The sequence below is a fragment of the Schistocerca gregaria genome, chromosome 7 (genome assembly GCF_023897955.1).
Source record: "Schistocerca gregaria isolate iqSchGreg1 chromosome 7, iqSchGreg1.2, whole genome shotgun sequence".
NCBI classification, from domain to species: Eukaryota; Metazoa; Arthropoda; class Insecta; order Orthoptera; family Acrididae; genus Schistocerca; species Schistocerca gregaria.
In genome coordinates this window covers 316,889,054-316,905,973 of record NC_064926.1, presented here as the reverse complement: position 1 = coordinate 316,905,973, position 16,920 = coordinate 316,889,054, and the positions used below count along the sequence as shown (strand labels likewise).

The following is a 16,920-nucleotide window of genomic DNA, read 5'->3' as shown; positions in this document are numbered from 1 at the left end:
TTAATAAAACTACGCATGCACGCCACAAGCATCTGAATGTGAAGAAATGGCACCCTGGAACACACTGTCTTGAGTGTGTCAAGAGGCAATATGGTACAGTCAAGGCTAGGAATGGATTTCCTAATAACACGGTGAAAAGCGTAATAAGGAATGACGATCTGCAGCACAGGCTGAAAAGACTGACAGGTGAAAATCAGACAACGAACTGCAAACGTGTCTAAAGGAGACAGAGTGGAAGATGTCACGCGTCATGAAAACGAGGCACACCAAGATGGAACAAGCAGCCGCAGCGTCCTTAGGAAGCAGCGAGGAGATGGGGCTCGGAGAGAACCGGAAGGACATCCTGAGACCCTGACAGCCATCCCACTATCAGTCTCCGCGGTCATGTAAGTCCAAAGACTAACGAAGCTGCCATGGCAGCACAGCCCCTGAGCTACGCCTCAGCACGTCAGAGGTTAACAATCCGAAACAAATGAAGGAAAAAAACAGTTCTGCATCTAGCTTCCAGCACAGTGTAGTGTAATGTAGTGTAGTGGTCTGTAACCTAGGGTATTATTATACATTAGAAAATCTGTGGCGTAGCAGTGGATATATAGTACAGTAGTAGAACAACACATTCCAGGTTCTTGACGTGTATACACTGCCTGAGCAAAAAAGCCAAGCACCCAAAAGAAACAATCGGGTGTCAGTGTAACATCAAACACCTACATACTAAAGACAAGTGTATATGTGATTATAGATAAAATTCTCTGTGGCAGACAGAACGGTCACCAAAGTTTTCGTGTTTAACGTTGTTTCAAGGCCAGGTAGGGGATTAAGGAGCATGAACAGCGTCAGATGTTGAGTGACCACTCTGAAGGAGACGAAGATGCCACGTACTCGTGTGAGACAGTATTGTCAGCACCTGACAGTGTTTGAAAGGGTCGTCATTGCGGGTGTCCGTTTGGCTGGTTGGTCAAATCGTGGAATATTCAGATGTTTGGCACATCGGGATGAAACAGTGGTCCGATGTTGGACTGTTTGGGCATGTGAGGGCAGCCGTACTCATCCTCAAAGTTCCTGTCGACAATATCTGCTCACCACAGGGAAGGATAGCCGTATTGTGCAACAAGCACATCGTCACCGCTTCACATCTGCGGCTGCTATACGAAAACAAGCTGTAGAGTCCCTGCAACATTTTGTCATCCCACACCATTGGTCAGAGAGTAGCAGCAGCCCGGCTAGTGAATTAACATCCCATGTGTAGTATGCCGTTAACATCATAAGAGAAACGGCTGAGTTAGAAGTGGTGCTGTGACGGGTAGCATGGAATGCAGATGATCGTCGTCGAATTCTGTTCAGTGACGAATCGCGGCTCTGTACTACCCCCTGGATGGCGAATATGGCGCCGACGAGGTGAGAGGTCCCATTCTTCCAATGTTTTGGAGAGGCGCAACGGTGTTACTTCCGGCGTCATGGTGTGAAAAGCCATCGGTATGACTTCAAGTCACGGCTCGTTGTGACCGAGGGAACCCTGAGGCCACAATGATGTGCCACGGAAGTCATGCATCCTGCTATGTTATCCCTCATTGACAAGTATCGTGCTGCCATTTTTTCAACAGATCAATGATCGTCTACACATGGAACGTTTGTCTACGGCTGTCTGCTTGATGTCGAGGTCCTCCAGTGGCCAGTAAGATGCTTACATAACTCCTCAGTAGAACATGTATGGGACCAGCTTAGCTCGAACGTCAACTCTGTTCCAGCGCCAGTATTCAGGACATCAAACACCAGTTAGGACAGATGTGGGCCAGCTTGCCTGAGGAGATGAAACAGTGGCTTTATGACACCTTATCCAACCGAATCAGTGAATGAATCCGGTCCATAGTGAGTGGAACATCGTACTGGTTAGCGGGCTCATATTGCCAAATTTTTTTCTAAATCTGACTCGATTTTTAATCACTGAAACAACATCACAAACCCTCTCAAACGTGAAGTTTATTTCGTTTCCTCCTACTGTTGAGGCTGTTTCACTTTTGTTGTCAGTCAGCGTAAATCGGAGAGTCAGAGGCCCAAACAGTAGTAAGTTGGTAATTTCTAATCTTAGCGTGTAGTTATTCTTCATTCTCTCTGCCGAGTGGAATGACTAAACGGTAAGACATTGGACTCGAAATGGGGTGGAATGGTTGAAATGGCTCTAAGGACTATGGGACTTAACGTCTGAGGTCATCAGTCCCCTAGACTTAGAACTACTTAAACCTAACTAACCTAAGGACATCACACACATCCATGCCCGAGGCAGGATTCGAATCTGCCACCGTAGCAGCAGCGAGGTTCCGGACTAAAGTGCCCAGAACCACTCGGCCACAGCGGCCGGCGTATTGGGGTGGATTATGACTCAAATCTCCTTCCGCTCATCGAGCTTTAGATTTACTGTGTTAAGCTTAAACCAATTAAGGCAGATGCCAATACGCTTGTTTCGAAAACCACATGATCAATTTACTCCCTTTCCTTTTCCAAACCGAGCATACACTCCGCCTCTAATGATCTAATCGTCAACGGGACATAATACTAAACACCCTTTGACCTGTTTAAGTATAGTACAGAAAGTAACAGTGAGAAATACCTAATGAGACGAATAGAAATAACGCTTCTATTCAAAGACAATTACACTGAAGTCACCGCAATTTGTTATGGTCCCCTGGACATTATAAAAGATGGGACATGATTCTTAATACGGTGTGTGATCACCACGGACAGCAATGAATGCTCTGCAAGGTGCCTCTATGCTGATCACAAGGTTCGTAACAAGTTCGCGTGATAGGGCGTTCCATTTCTACAACCGAGCGGTTGACAACTTCTGGACGGTAGCTGGTGAATATGGATGTGAATGTGCTCGATGGGACTGAACTCGGGGGAACGCACAGACCAATCCATCCGCCGAATATACTCTCGTTTCAAGAGCTCCCCATCTGAGAATTTCGACGCAGTTGCCCATTATCATCGATAAAGATAAAGTGAAGGCCGAATGAACTTCTGAAAAGACGCGCATGGTGAAGGAGTACAGTGTCACAATAACGCTGACCGGTGAGAGTGTCATGTTCAAAGATTTGGAGGCCAGTACGCCCACGCAACATTATGCCTACCCACATCGTGTAGTCTGAACCACCAAGACCATCATGTTCGACAGTGTTCCTGGGTTCATTAGGGGTTCCCATCTCTACGTAATACACCCATGAACAGTGTCGAAGATGATCGTTTTGGTGGTCCAAGTGTTATTGTTTGGGGAGGCATAATGTTGCATGGGCGTACTGACTTTTGAATCTTGGAACACGGTCCATTCACGGGTCCAAGTTATTGTGACACTACTCTTTCCCCATGAACGTCTTTTAGGGTTTCATTCGGCCCTGACTTCACTGTTGTGGATGGCAATGCATGACCCTATCTAACTGTACAGATGGACGAGCACGTGGAAGGGGAGGATATTCGGGGAATGGACTGGCCTGCCCGATGCACCGGCTTAAGTTTCATCGGGCACATGTGGGATGAGTTGGAGAGACGTATTGCACGACGACCATTTGCATCAATGATTATCCAGCAGTTGTCAACCGCGCTGTACCTCCAGACATGCTCACAAAAGTATAGGATGAATTTGACTATCAACTGGATGTTTGCTGTGAGTCCAGTGAGAAGCGTATTGTACATTTTTGAAAGGTACATGAAAACTATGCTTCTTAACGTAGTTGTAAAATTCACCCCAATATTTTATGATCATGTCGAGATGATATACCCTAGTAAAACCGGATGGATCTTTTGAAAAACCAAAACTTTTTGTGGCCTCTCAGATTTTCTCTACGCGATTGATTAATAGTGCACCTCAGGGTGTTCCGCCAAGTTGCTGCTTCCTTTTTCTGCACAACATTTCGAGAACCGACCAAGCTGTCTTCTTCAGGTGCTGCCATATTTGCTGTTATGTGTACACGCTGCCTGGTCTCCAACTATTTTTCTCCCCTATGCGTTAGTTAAAATTCGTGTACAGGTATTCAGAAAATTGCTGTGCAGTTGCAGCGTAGATCGGAAATGACGTGTACGGGCGGCTATACAAGTCCAAACCCGCTTGATTGTACTGGAAAACAAATTCCGCAGATGTGATTGTGATATGCTTCTCACTTACTCAGTTATTTCAGCTTTTAAATCGCAAAGCATGCGTGGGCGATTACGATACACAACAGATTTCACTGCTTCCCATAAAAAATAGTCTGATGGAGTAAGGTCCGGCCAGGGAGGGGGCCATAGCTTTTTTGAGATAACAAGTTACCCAAAAAACTCCTCCAGAAGGCGCATAGTATTGTTAGCTGTGTGCCCAGCAGCGTCATTTTGTTGAAACCGTGAGAATTTGATTCGTCTTCCTTTAGCAGACCACTGAAATTCTGGATCAGTAAACAATAACGTTCACTGTCCACGATTTCTTCAAAAAATAAGCGTCCAATAATGCACCGCGCCCTAAGGATACAGCTACCAATACTCCAATTTTCTGATCATATAATGGCGTTTCAAGCACAGGTCGAGGATTCTACGCTGACGATTATCAGTTATCTTGTGCGTTAATATGACCAGAGAGGTGGCCTCGCTTGTACAGATGATGACATTAAGCATATCAAAAGCACTCCTTGCAATTAAAAAAAAATATAAACCAATAGCAGGAAAGTCTTCGCGTTTCGTGGTCCGCATCTTTGAATTCTTGCACTGCTATCAGCTTATACTGGAACAATTTCTGTGTTGCCCTAATCGCTTTATGCGCGGTGGCAAGATTGATATATTTTTCTTGTGAAACTAGCACAAAGATTACGCTGGACACTGGTGCATGGAATCATAAATATCCAACAATTTCTGTTCGTTTAGTTTAGCTGGTCTTACAATTCGTTCGGTATCTAACACTGAGCTTGTCCCACGAATTTCCTCAGTAAATTGACGAACCACATTACTATGAGATGCAGCTGTTTCTGGGAATTTTCCAGCAAATGCCTCCCGCACGAAATCTTTGTATGTATCACCTCGTCGAAACAGATGTTAAACATGAAAAATACGCTCATAAGCTGAAAGCACCCTACTTTTAAAGCAAACTAAACATGTGAACACGACGCCTCACATTCCATAGCTTTCATCAACTGCACCAAACACTTAAATGCCACGCAACAGTAGAATGAATTACAAAACAGTCGCTTATCTAACAGTTCTACCAACTTTGTTTCGAAATTCCGTTACAATCTGTATCCGTAGCCGTAGTTCAGTAAACATCGAATTTTTGAATGCATTGTTTTTCATTAACTGTTCTACATTTTCAAAAAAGGTTCAAATGGCTCTGAGCACTATGGGACTTAACATCTAGTAGGCCACTATGAGGATGCGGATCACGTGCCCTAGAACTTAGAACTACTTAAACCTAACTAACCTAAGGACATCACACAACACCCAGTCATCACCAGGCAGAGAAAATCCCTGACCCCGCCGGAAATCGAACCCGGGAACCCGGGCGTGGGAAGCGAGAACGCTACCGCACGACCACGAGATGCGGGCTTCTACATTTTCATACGAGGTTTTTTTGAATTATATTAAGCAGAAGTTACACTTTTTTCTTTCATGTTAATGCTGGTAACTCTTGAATGTGTAAATAGCGCAAGACAAATGACCCAAGGAATGATTTATCCGTACAGCATTCTCACTTACTCGAAAATTCAGCATTGACAGAGCAAGCTGAGGGATACTGACCACGCCAGGACCCTGAAGCCTGTCGAGAGGTAGCGCTTGAACGCCTTAAAGGGCGTGTCGGAGTTCCCAGTGAAGATGAGCGGCTCCAGCGACGACGGGAAGGAGAAGAGGATGATGAGCGACAACATCTCGGAGTAGGCCAGGCCGAAGAGGTGCTCCGTGGCGAAGCGCTGGCCACGCCGGAACTTCTCTTCGTCCAGCCACGGGGGCGGCTCCGTTGGAGGTGGACCCTGAGAATGCAAAGCAAACAGTCAGTCCCTGTGTGAGCATGCAACTGCCATAGGGGTTGCAAGAAGTTGGAAAGTCAAACCCAACCCAAGTTACACCTATCTCTAGACACCAAGAGATAGTATCGAGGAGCAACACAACTACAATGATGGTAAAGAAATCGCAGCACCAAGAAGGAGTTGTGAGACATAAAAGAAAGTATGGAAAGTGCATCTGAAAGAGGACAGGTATTCGAATTTCACACCAGTCACATTAGAGTGGCGCTAGTAGGCCACTATGAGGATGCGGATCACGTTTGCTTTGGATATATTCTGTAACGGTCGTGAGGATCAGTTACCTTTGAGTTGGACTTGGTGCGCTGATGTTAGTCAAGATGCCTTTAATGTGACAAAGATACCGTTATTAACGCCTTACTGAGCTTGAATGAGGTCGTTTAACAGGGCTAGGAGAAGCTGGATATTCCTTTTGCGATACTACAAAAAGACTTGGCAGGAGTGTAGCCACTGTTCATAACTCCTAGCATTGCTGGTCACGAGAATATACGGTCGCACGGAGACCAGGCTCCGGGTGGGTACGGGCACTACCGAGAAGGAAGCCCATTGTTTGTTGTGGTGGTCTTCAGTCCAGAGACTGGTTTGATGCAGCTCTCCATGCTACTCTATCCTGTGCAAGCTTCTTCATCTCCTAGTACCTACTGCAACCTACATCCTTCTGAATCTGCTTAGTGTACTCATCTCTTGGTTTCCCTCTACGATTTTTACCCTCCACGCTGCCCTCCAATGCTAAATTTGTGATCCCTTGATGCCTCAGAACATGTCCTACCAACCAGTCCCTTCTTTTTGTCAAGTTGTGCCACAAACTCCTCTTCTCCCCAATTCCATTCAATACCTCCTCATTATGTATGTGATCTACCCATCTAACCTTCACCATTCTTCTGTAGCACCACATTTCGGAAGCTTCTATTCTCTTCTTATCCCAACTATTTATCGTCCATTTTTCACTTCCATACATGGCTACACTCCATACAAATACTTTCAGAAACGACTTCCTGACACTTAAATCTATATTCGATGTTAACAAATTTCTCTTCTTCAGAAACGCTTTCCTTGCCATTGCCAGTCTGCATTTTATGTCCTCCCTACTTCGGACATCATTAGTTATTTTGCTCCACAAATAAAAAAATTCATCTATTACTTTAAGTGTCTCATTTCCTAATCTAATTCCCTCACCATCACCCGACTTAATTCGACTACATTCCATTATCCTCGTTTTGCTTTTGTTGATGTTCATCTTATATACTCCTTTCACGACACTGTCCATTCCGTTTAATTGCTCTTCCAAGTCCTTTGCTGTCTCTGATGGAATTACAATGTCATCGGCGAACCTCAAAGTTTTTATTTCTCCTCCATGGATTTTAATAATTACTCCGAATTTTTCTTTTGTTTCCTTTACTGCTTGCTCAACATACAAATTGAATAACATCGGGGAGAGGCTACAAACCTGTCTCACTCCCTTCCCAACCACTGCTTCCCTTTCGTGCCCCTCGACTCTTATAACTGCCACCTGGTTTCTGTACAAATTGTAAATAGTCTTTCGCTCCCTGTATTTTACCCCTGCCACCTTTAGAATTTGAAAGAAAGTATTCCAGTCAACATTGTCAAAAGCTTTCTCTAAGTCTACAAATGCTAGAAACGTAGGTTTTCCTTTCCTTAATCTATCTTCTAAGGTAAGTCGTAAGGTCAATATTGCCTCACGTGTTCCATCTTTTCTACGGAATCCAAACTGATCTTGCCCGAAGTCGGGTTCTACCTGTTTTTCCAATCGTCTGTAAAGAATTCATGTTAGTATTTTGCAGCTGTGACTTATTAAACTGATTGTTTGGTAATTTTCACATCTGTCAGCACCTGCCTTCTTTGGAATTGGAATTATTATATACTTCTTGAAGTCTGAGGGTATTTCGCCTGTCTCATACATCTTGCTCACCAGTTGGTAGAGTTTTGTCAGGACTGGCTCTCCCAAGGCCGTCAGTAGTTCTAATGGAATGTTGTCTACTCCCGGGGCCTTGTTTCGACTCAGGTCTTTCAGTGCTTTGTCAAACTCTTCACGCAGTATCGTATCTCCCATTTCATCTTCATCTACATCCTCTTCCATTTCCATAATATTGTCCTCAAGTACATCGCCCTTGTATAGACCCTCTATATACTCCTTCCAACCTTCTGCTTTCCCTTCTTTACGTAGAACTGGGTTTCCATCTGAGCTCTTGATATTCATACAAGTGGTTCTCTTTTCTGCAAAGGTCTCTTTAATTTTCCTGTAGGCAGTATCTATCTTACCTCTAGTGAGATAAGCCTCTACATCCTTACATTTGTCCTCTAGACATCCCTGCTTAGCCGTCCACTATGTTTTGCGTATGACTCTATGCATCATACGGCATCTGCAGCAGCAAAGTGAGTAGCAGTTGGCACCACAGTAAATCATCTAACTGCCAAAGCCATTTGAGACTTCCTTGATGTCAAGCGGGAGCTCGTTGGAGGGAAGGGTGGAGATATGTTGTGTTTCCCAATGAAAGTTGGTTCTGCGTCGGTGCCAGTGATGGCCGTATGTTGGTAGGAGGATGCCGATAGAGGGCCTGCAACCAGCCAGTCTTCATGCTAAACGCACTGGGCTTACACCTGAAGTTATAGTTCTGGGTGCGATTTCGGATAACTGCAGGAGCACTCTCGTGATTATCCGACGCGACTCGACTGCAGATGCGAACGTCAGTCAGGTGATGTGAGCTGTTGAGAATCCAACATGTTCTGCAGAGTATCGATATGTTGTGTTGCCCTGTTCGATCACCAAATCTCCAGTCGGGCACATGTGGGAGATCATCGGAGACAACTCCAGCGTCATCCACAAACGACATTAGCTGTCCCTGTATTGACTGACCAAGTGTTACAGACATTTAACTTTATCCGCAATCTGACATCCGGCACCTGTAAAACACCATGCACGCACCTTTGCATCTTTGCATTCAACATTCTGGCGGTAGCACCCTTTTGTCAATGTACCAGCATTTCACATTATCTACAACTTGTTTCCCACTTACATTAACCTGTGATCTTGCAATGTCAGTCATTTAAATATGTTAAATAGACGAATGTAATCCCGAAATTTCACAATTTTACATTAATTATATTTTTGGTGCTGCAATTTTTCCCCGTCATCATGTACACTCCTGGAAATTGAAATAAGAATACCGTAAATTCATTGTCCCAGGAAGGGGAAACTTTATTGACACTATCCTGGGGTCAGATACATCACATGATCACACTGACAAAACCACAGGCACGCAGACACAGGCAACAGAGCATGCACAATGTCAGCACTAGTACAGTGTATATCCACCTTTCGCAGCAATGCAGGCTGCTATTCTCCCATGGAGACGATCGTAGAGATGCTGGATGTAGTCCTGTGGAACGGCTTGCCATGCCATTTCCACCTGGCGCCTCAGTTGGACCAGCGTTCGTGCTGGACGTGCAGACCGCGTGAGACGACGCTTCATCCAGTCCCAAGCATGCTCAGTGGGGGACAGATCCGGAGATCTTGCTGGCCAGGGTAGTTGACTTACACCTTCTAGAGCACGTTGGGTGGCACGGGATACATGTGGACGTGCATTGTCCTGTTGGAACAGCAAGTTCCCTTGCCGGTCTAGGAATGGTAGAACGATTTGTTCGATGACGGTTTGGATGTACCGTGCACTATTCAGTGTCCCCTCGACGATCACCAGAGGGGTACGGCCAGTGTAGGAGATCGCTCCCCACACCATGATGCCGGGTGTTGGCCCTGTGTACCTCGGTCATATGCAGTCCTGGTTGTGGCGCTCACCTGCACGGCGCCAAACACGCATACGACCATCATTGGCACCAAGGTAGAAGCGACTCTCATCGCTGAAGACGACACGTCTCCATTCGTCCCTCCATTCACGCCTGTCGCGACACCACTGGAGGCGGGCTGCACGATGTTGGGGCGTGAGCGGAAGACGGCCTAACGGTGTGCGGGACCGTAGCCCAGCTTCATGGAGACGGTTGCGAATGGTCCTCGCCGATACCCCAGGAGCAACAGTGTCCCTAATTTGCTGGGAAGTGGCGGTGCGGTCCCCTACGGCACTGCGTAGGATCCTACGGTCTTGGCGTGCATCCGTGCGTTGCTGCGGTCCGGTCCCAGGTCGACGGGCACGTGCACCTTCCGCCGACCACTGGCGACGACATCGATGTACTGTGGAGACCTCACGCCCCACGTGTTGAGCAATTCGGCGGTACGTCCACCCGGCCTCCCGCATGCCCACTATACGCCCTCGCTCACAGTCCGTCAACTGCACATACGGTGCACGTCCACGCTGTCGCGGCATGCTACCAGTGTTAAAGACTGCGATGGAGCTCCGTATGCCACGGCAAACTGGCTGACACTGACGGCGGCGGTGCACAAATGCTGCGCAGCTAGCGCCATTCGACGGCCAACACCGCGGTTCCTGGTGTGTCCGCTGTGCCGTGCGTGTGATCATTGCTTGTACAGCCCTCTCGCAGTGTCCGGAGCAAGTATGGTGGGTCTGACACACCGGTGTCAATGTGTTCTATTTTCCATTTCCAGGAGTGTATCGGTATACGTACATACATACATACATACATCCTTTCCAAACCACTGGAATTGATTTGTCTGACAGTGTGCAGTAAAGTAGTAGCAGTGACAGTCTTGGTGTAGTAACTTACGTTTGTAATTTTAACAAGACCGCTAATGCTAATGTGTGACTAAAAGACAACAGGAATCGTTTTGTCTGTTTTTTTTCATTTTTTTGTAGCTCGTAGTTTTTGTAGTGTTTCCTAGCACCGCCTATAACGCCACAGTGTCGTAGTTTTGAATATGATGGGTACGTCGAAACAGCCTCCCTAATTTAAAGTTATATTAAAAAGCAAATAAATCAAAAGAAAGAAACTGTGTCAACATGAATGACGTCTATGAATCGAGAAGTTCTGTTCACAATGCCACCGTCAAACTTTAAAGCTAGGTGTGATACGTCTAAAAAGAGCAGGAAGGTCACGCAGTGTTCGAACTCCACAAAACATTAATGCAGTGAGGCGTTCATTTCAGCGGCCACAAAAGAGATCTGCTCGAAAACGAGCTCTTCAGTTATCTGATAGAAGAGTGCGGGGAATTTTGTTACACAACTTAACATTTCATCCGTACAAGATAGTTGTTGTTCAGCAATTGTTTCAACGTGGTCACTACGTGTGCAAATATCCTTGAAAATGGAGTTGTCGTGGTCCTTTGCAGTGATGAAGCACATTTTCACTTACCGGGATGCGTTATTCGTCAAAACGTCTGATATTTTAGTGGACAGAACCCTCGTGAACTTCATGAAAAACCATTACATAATGACAGTGTTAATGCATGGTGCGCGGCTGGAAAAAAGAGTCGGTATAATTGTTCCATACTAATTTGAAGAGAATGGTTCTACTGCGACAGTAAACTTTCAATGATAAACTCACACGATCAACACTATTTTTCCACCAAGACTCAGTACGTTGCAAATCCACAAGTTACGATATCAGGGGGACGGAATCATCGCACACACAGCTCAGATTTCTCTGCAAGTGTTGAGACAGATGTTCCACAGACGCTTATTTCCTTTTACCTGATGATGCGACTTCTTTTCTCCGTGGGAGCACCTTAAGGGTGACGTGAGGTGTTCAAACATCGGCCGAGGACTTTTGCCACCCATGAGAAAAGAAATATAGAAACAGTTTCTGAAATCGCATGCAACAGTACACTGATAATGAAGGACAGCAACTGAATGACACATTGTTTATAAATGAAAAATTCCCAACCTATTGGTATCATTCATGTCAATGCAGTTTCTTTAATCTAATCCATCTTTATGTTTTTATTTGTATTTTATCGTGGATATGGAGCAGTTAGTGGTGTGTTGGGACGCAGGAGGAGATGGGCGCAGTTGCGAGTAGTTGAAGATGCTGTTTCCCACTGTTAGCCATCTGCAGGGTGCTGATCTCGAGATGTAGTGGCGACTAAGAAACAGGCGCGCGCATGGGGCACCTCAGGTCTCTCTCGTTTCGTCCCAGTCTCTGCTACCGAGACACCTTTCAGAGTACCAAACACGGTGAAACTGTGCACACGTCAGGATGAATGGTAAATTATAATCTGACGAGGAAATCATGTGGAGTAAGATTGTTGATATTTTTATAAATAATGGGACTCCGATATATCGATATTAAAAAAAATATCAATCTCATCCCCCAATATATCGAAAAATACTATCGATGTGTCGATATATCTACGGAAAGAATATCGACGTACAAGCTATATATATATATATATATATATATATATATATATATATATATATATATATATATATATGTGTGTGTGTGTGTGTGTGTGTGCTTCACATTATAAATATACTGCGAGCTTTAGAGTTGTATATTTAAGTACTGATTTATTATTAGGGATTCTGTATTTCAATAAGGTAACAGCTTGCTTATCTCCCTCAGAGCAGGAATTGAAAGGAAGGCGATGCAACGTTCACGCTTGGCGATAACCACTTTCCTAACAATGATAACTGCAGGTAAGTGACACAATAAAATGCGTCCTGTGGGACCGTCTTTCGATTTCGTCACATATCGGATTTCTCTGGAACACGTCATGTTGACCTTTCCGTTTTCTCCTTTCTGCAGATGCCATCGACCTAGCAGAAAACGGTTTTACTACCCATTTGCTATACTACTCGTGTGGCCCTCGCTTTCTCACAGTCAGCCACTGGACTCAGCTCACATAAAAATTGCACGTAGCTTTCACCACTGCGTAGAACTGAAATGAAGAAGTACTTAATAAGTTCACAATCATTGGTTTTGTTACATGTATATTTTCATGTGCCACTTATTCATTAAAAGTGCGTTATTAATTTCGTTTTTTTATTTGATTTTTTTTTTTTTAAATTGCTGTGAGCAGTCGCAGAGTCCAGTCGGCAGCTGCTGTCATCATCTTCAGACTGTCGTGAAGCCTGCTGAAAAGGTTCCACGGCTGATATTAACTTTTTTTCTCCTATATGACCGACTGTGATTTCCAGAGACGTCATTTATCACTTTATTCTTCGATGTTCAAGGCGTGTTTGACCTCTGAGGAAGCATCTGCATCACCTCGCCAATGTCTCCTACACGGTCCACTGACGTTAATGTAAGCACCTGTCAAAAGCCTGAATAACTATCTCATCAGTGTTGATTAGCACGAAGAGAGTCAGTGAGATTGTGGAAGATACCAAAAAGATGTGGAGCCATGTTGACTCCTGTGCCATTGTCAGCTATGCGAGGCTTCTTGGTTTAGGATCCACGGTGCGGGCAGCTCAATAGAGTTGACCCACGGATTCTCGATTGAGTTAAAATTTGGGAGTTAGGTGGCCAGGGGAGTGCAGTCAACTCATCCTGGTGCTCTTCGAACCAAACACATACACTGTGATCTTCGCAACATGTTGCATTGTCCTATTGGTAGATGCCATCATGCCGAGAAAAAAAAAAACTGCATGTGGGAGCGGACATGAACACCAAGCATAGATGCATACTTACGTTGATACATTGGGCCTTCCCCTATGACGAAATCGCCCAGGGAATGCCATGAAAACATTCCCCAGGCCATAGTGCTCCCTCCTCCTACCCAGACCCTTCTGACGATTGTTGCAAGGCCTTACTCACCTACGGCCATCTGTCCGATGGAGCATACAACGTGATTCAACTCAAATCGTTATCTGTCGCCACTCAATGAATGTCCAGTTGGAGTATGTAACGCCGGAAATGCATATCCTCCTATTTCCATCTATTGTACTATAAATTTTTTACTTCTTTTGTTACCTGAAGATATGACATTTCGGTGTCTTTATATATTGTAATTGTTTTTCAATTTATGTTTATATATTTGCATTTATGTCTATGTATAATTGGTTTGTTTTGTAAATATTATTTGTATTTTTACGCTGGGTCTGGCCTAGGAAAAACTATGCTGTCGAACGATTACATAGATAGATCGTGTGGAGAACCAAAGTGTTTAGGATCTTTGGTAGTGTTAACTCTGCCGCGTGGAGCGCGGGCAGAACAGAATCTGGCTGGAGTAGGGCGGTGGAGCAGGTGTGTAGAGTGACGCTCCCGCGAGTTGCCGCGCTTTCGGGGTTTGGCAACATGTAATTGCGCTCGACTTGCTATGATAGTTTCTGGCACGGTGTCGCGAACGGGAAACATTAGCTGGCACACATCAAGAGCCCCTTTCGCCTGGTGACCCTGTCGGGAAGAAGGCGTGCCAACATCCGGCTTCTGCAACAGCGACGGCCGACAATAAGTGATTTTCGTCACCTCCTCGATCGACGACTTCAAACCTTCAGTCAACCAACAAGGAAGACTGAAAGCACGTAAAGTTTTAGAACTGTATGGCAAACCTCAGCTTTTCAAACTGTTCCATTTGCATCACTAAAATACAGCAACTTAGTATGAATCTTTGTTGCTCATTGACCCAATTGCATTACCAAGCAGGGTCCCTTATTTTTTTGAAAGGAATCCGTGTGTCGTTGATATTCAAACGCCAGCATTAAAGTAATATCATTCCATTTCACTGCTTTAATTTCAAAGTTCAGTTAAAGTATTCATAGCTGGCTACAATATTTAGATTACACAAGAACAAATTAAGAGTGCTAGTTTTGTTACCATATTTTAGCTTACCTGTGACTGCAGCTCAGCTTGCTACGTACTAAATTTTACTATTGTTAATTGTTCAAAATCATTTAATTCAAGTTAAAAGTTAAATCTCTTATTTCTATATTGCGTAGATTCAAGTAGCTTTTGAGATGATTGTTGAGGTAGCCCAAGACTAACCTTATTTTATGTAATTTCGTAGTACTTCAGAAGCAAAGTTCACTATTAATTTCAGTCACTAAATTAACTTTCAGTTTTCCGGTTTTATTAGTTCTTTTGCTAAATTAAGTCAGAGTGTAGCGAAATTTATTACTTCTGACAAACAGTTTTCACACAACACGTGTCAACCTTCAGTTGCCACGCTTTTAGTGCTAATTATATGTGCATTAACCTTTCTTTTTCAGTTATTATAGTAGCTGTCCACAGGACTGGCGACTCTGATTTTCCCCAAATCTCAAATATCTAATTAACGCCAGTTAATTGTTAACGTAACGACCGCACATTTACTTTCTTTATTAATTTTACCCTTTTTTCAAAATTAATTTCCCCCAATTTCATTTGCATTTTCCTTTCATTTGTATGTAAGCCTTTCCTCCCTTTTTACCGACGGATTAACTTCGGTGACGATTGCTTTACCCAAATTTCCATTAGGTACACGCGGTTTCATTTTTCACTGTCATTAAGGTCGGTAATTGAGGGGGAGGTTACAAGTATTGGTTTGCAAATTCCAACCATCGTCAGGAATTAGCAGCAGTCAGCATGGGTGCAGAACCACCCACCTGCTGTGGAGGCTCATGCACAACAATATTTGCTGATTGCTCTATGAGGAGACACTAATGGCAGCCTTTTGGTTCATCAGGACGGTCAGTTGGCCAACGGCTGCGCTTCTATTCACCCACAAACATTTCCATAGCCGTCGTTCACCCCTGTCCTACATGGCCCATGGGGTACCACAGTTGCCTCGGCGCCGGTTTTGGATATGACCATTTTGCTGTTCACGATATACAGTAAGCGCAACTTAGCCATTTGGTTTGGGAAATGCTTCCACCCTTGGACCGAAAGCCAATGATCAAGCCCTTTTGGGCGTGAGATAGATCGCTGCTTTTCCGCATTACGACAATGGCATTGTTTTCCGCCTCCCCTCACAGACACGCTTTATACACCCTCCACTGCTACTGGTCCTACCTGTTGCCTGTGAGTGGTTATTCCACGTTGGCGTCGAACATATGCGGTGGTCACATTAATGTGACTGGACCGTGTACGATGATACACTGTTTCTGCTCACTTTCACCAATACTGCATGGATTATTGCGCTGTTGTTCCTCTGTCCGCAGCTCGTGGTCGTGCGGTAGCGTTCTCGCTTCCCGCGCCCGTGTTCCCGGGTTCGATTCCCGGCGGGGTCGGGGATTTTCTCTGCCTCGTGAAGACTGGGTGTTGTGTGATGTCCTTAGGTTAGTTAGGTTTAAGTAGTTCTAAGTTCTAGGGGACTAATGACCATAGATGTTAAGTCCCATAGTGCTCAGAGCGATTTGAACCATTTTTTGTTGTTCCTCTTCAAATAGAAAAAAAAAAAAACGAATTAGTGCCACATGCTGCTCCTCTTTACAAACGGCTGAACCATTTTGTTTCGTCACCTCGAACTGCGCAAGGATTCCATTATGTACCAGAACTGGAGACATACAAGGGAGAGCGTTGTACCTGGAGAATAGTGTATCTAGTACCACATGATACTTCCTGGTCGGTGTTTTAGTCTAGTATCCGATTTTATAATCACATGAAGGAATGCGTACTGGAGACCGCTATAAGGAATTTCCAATATTCTGTACAGTGTCTGTTGTTCTGAGACACGAGGTCATAATTTCTGCAACATTTCTAAATATTTTGAGTTCTACATGTTTAAATGCTGTGCGATAAGCGATTTTTTTTAAAAAAGGACCCTATTTGCTTCATTTGTATTTCACGAGGTTTAAATTGAATATGAACAGTCTACATACCAATGAAAGGATGAAGTTTCACATCTTTCTAACACAGGTTACAAATGTTCAGTGTTTCCTCCCTTTGAAGCAGAGCAAACGTCTAAGCGGTAGCCAAATTGGGCCGTCGTGGCCGAGCGGTTCTAGGCGCTTCAGTCTGGAACCGCGCGACCGCTACGATCGCAAGTTCGAATCCTGCCTCAGGCATGAATGAGTGTGAAGTCCTTAGGTTAGTTAGGTTTAAG

General features: G+C 44.6%; 1 protein-coding gene across 1 annotated transcript in view; it reads right to left on the bottom strand.

Annotated features, from left to right (window-relative positions):
- The window catches only part of LOC126281571 (uncharacterized), a 248,313-nt gene that overhangs the window by 48,936 nt on the left and 182,457 nt on the right, over positions 1 to 16,920 (bottom strand). Inside the window, exon 3 of the mRNA XM_049980644.1 lies at positions 5,749 to 5,978. Within this exon, the coding sequence (XP_049836601.1) occupies positions 5,749 to 5,978 (230 nt within the window). The remainder of the gene's footprint in view (positions 1 to 5,748; positions 5,979 to 16,920) is intronic.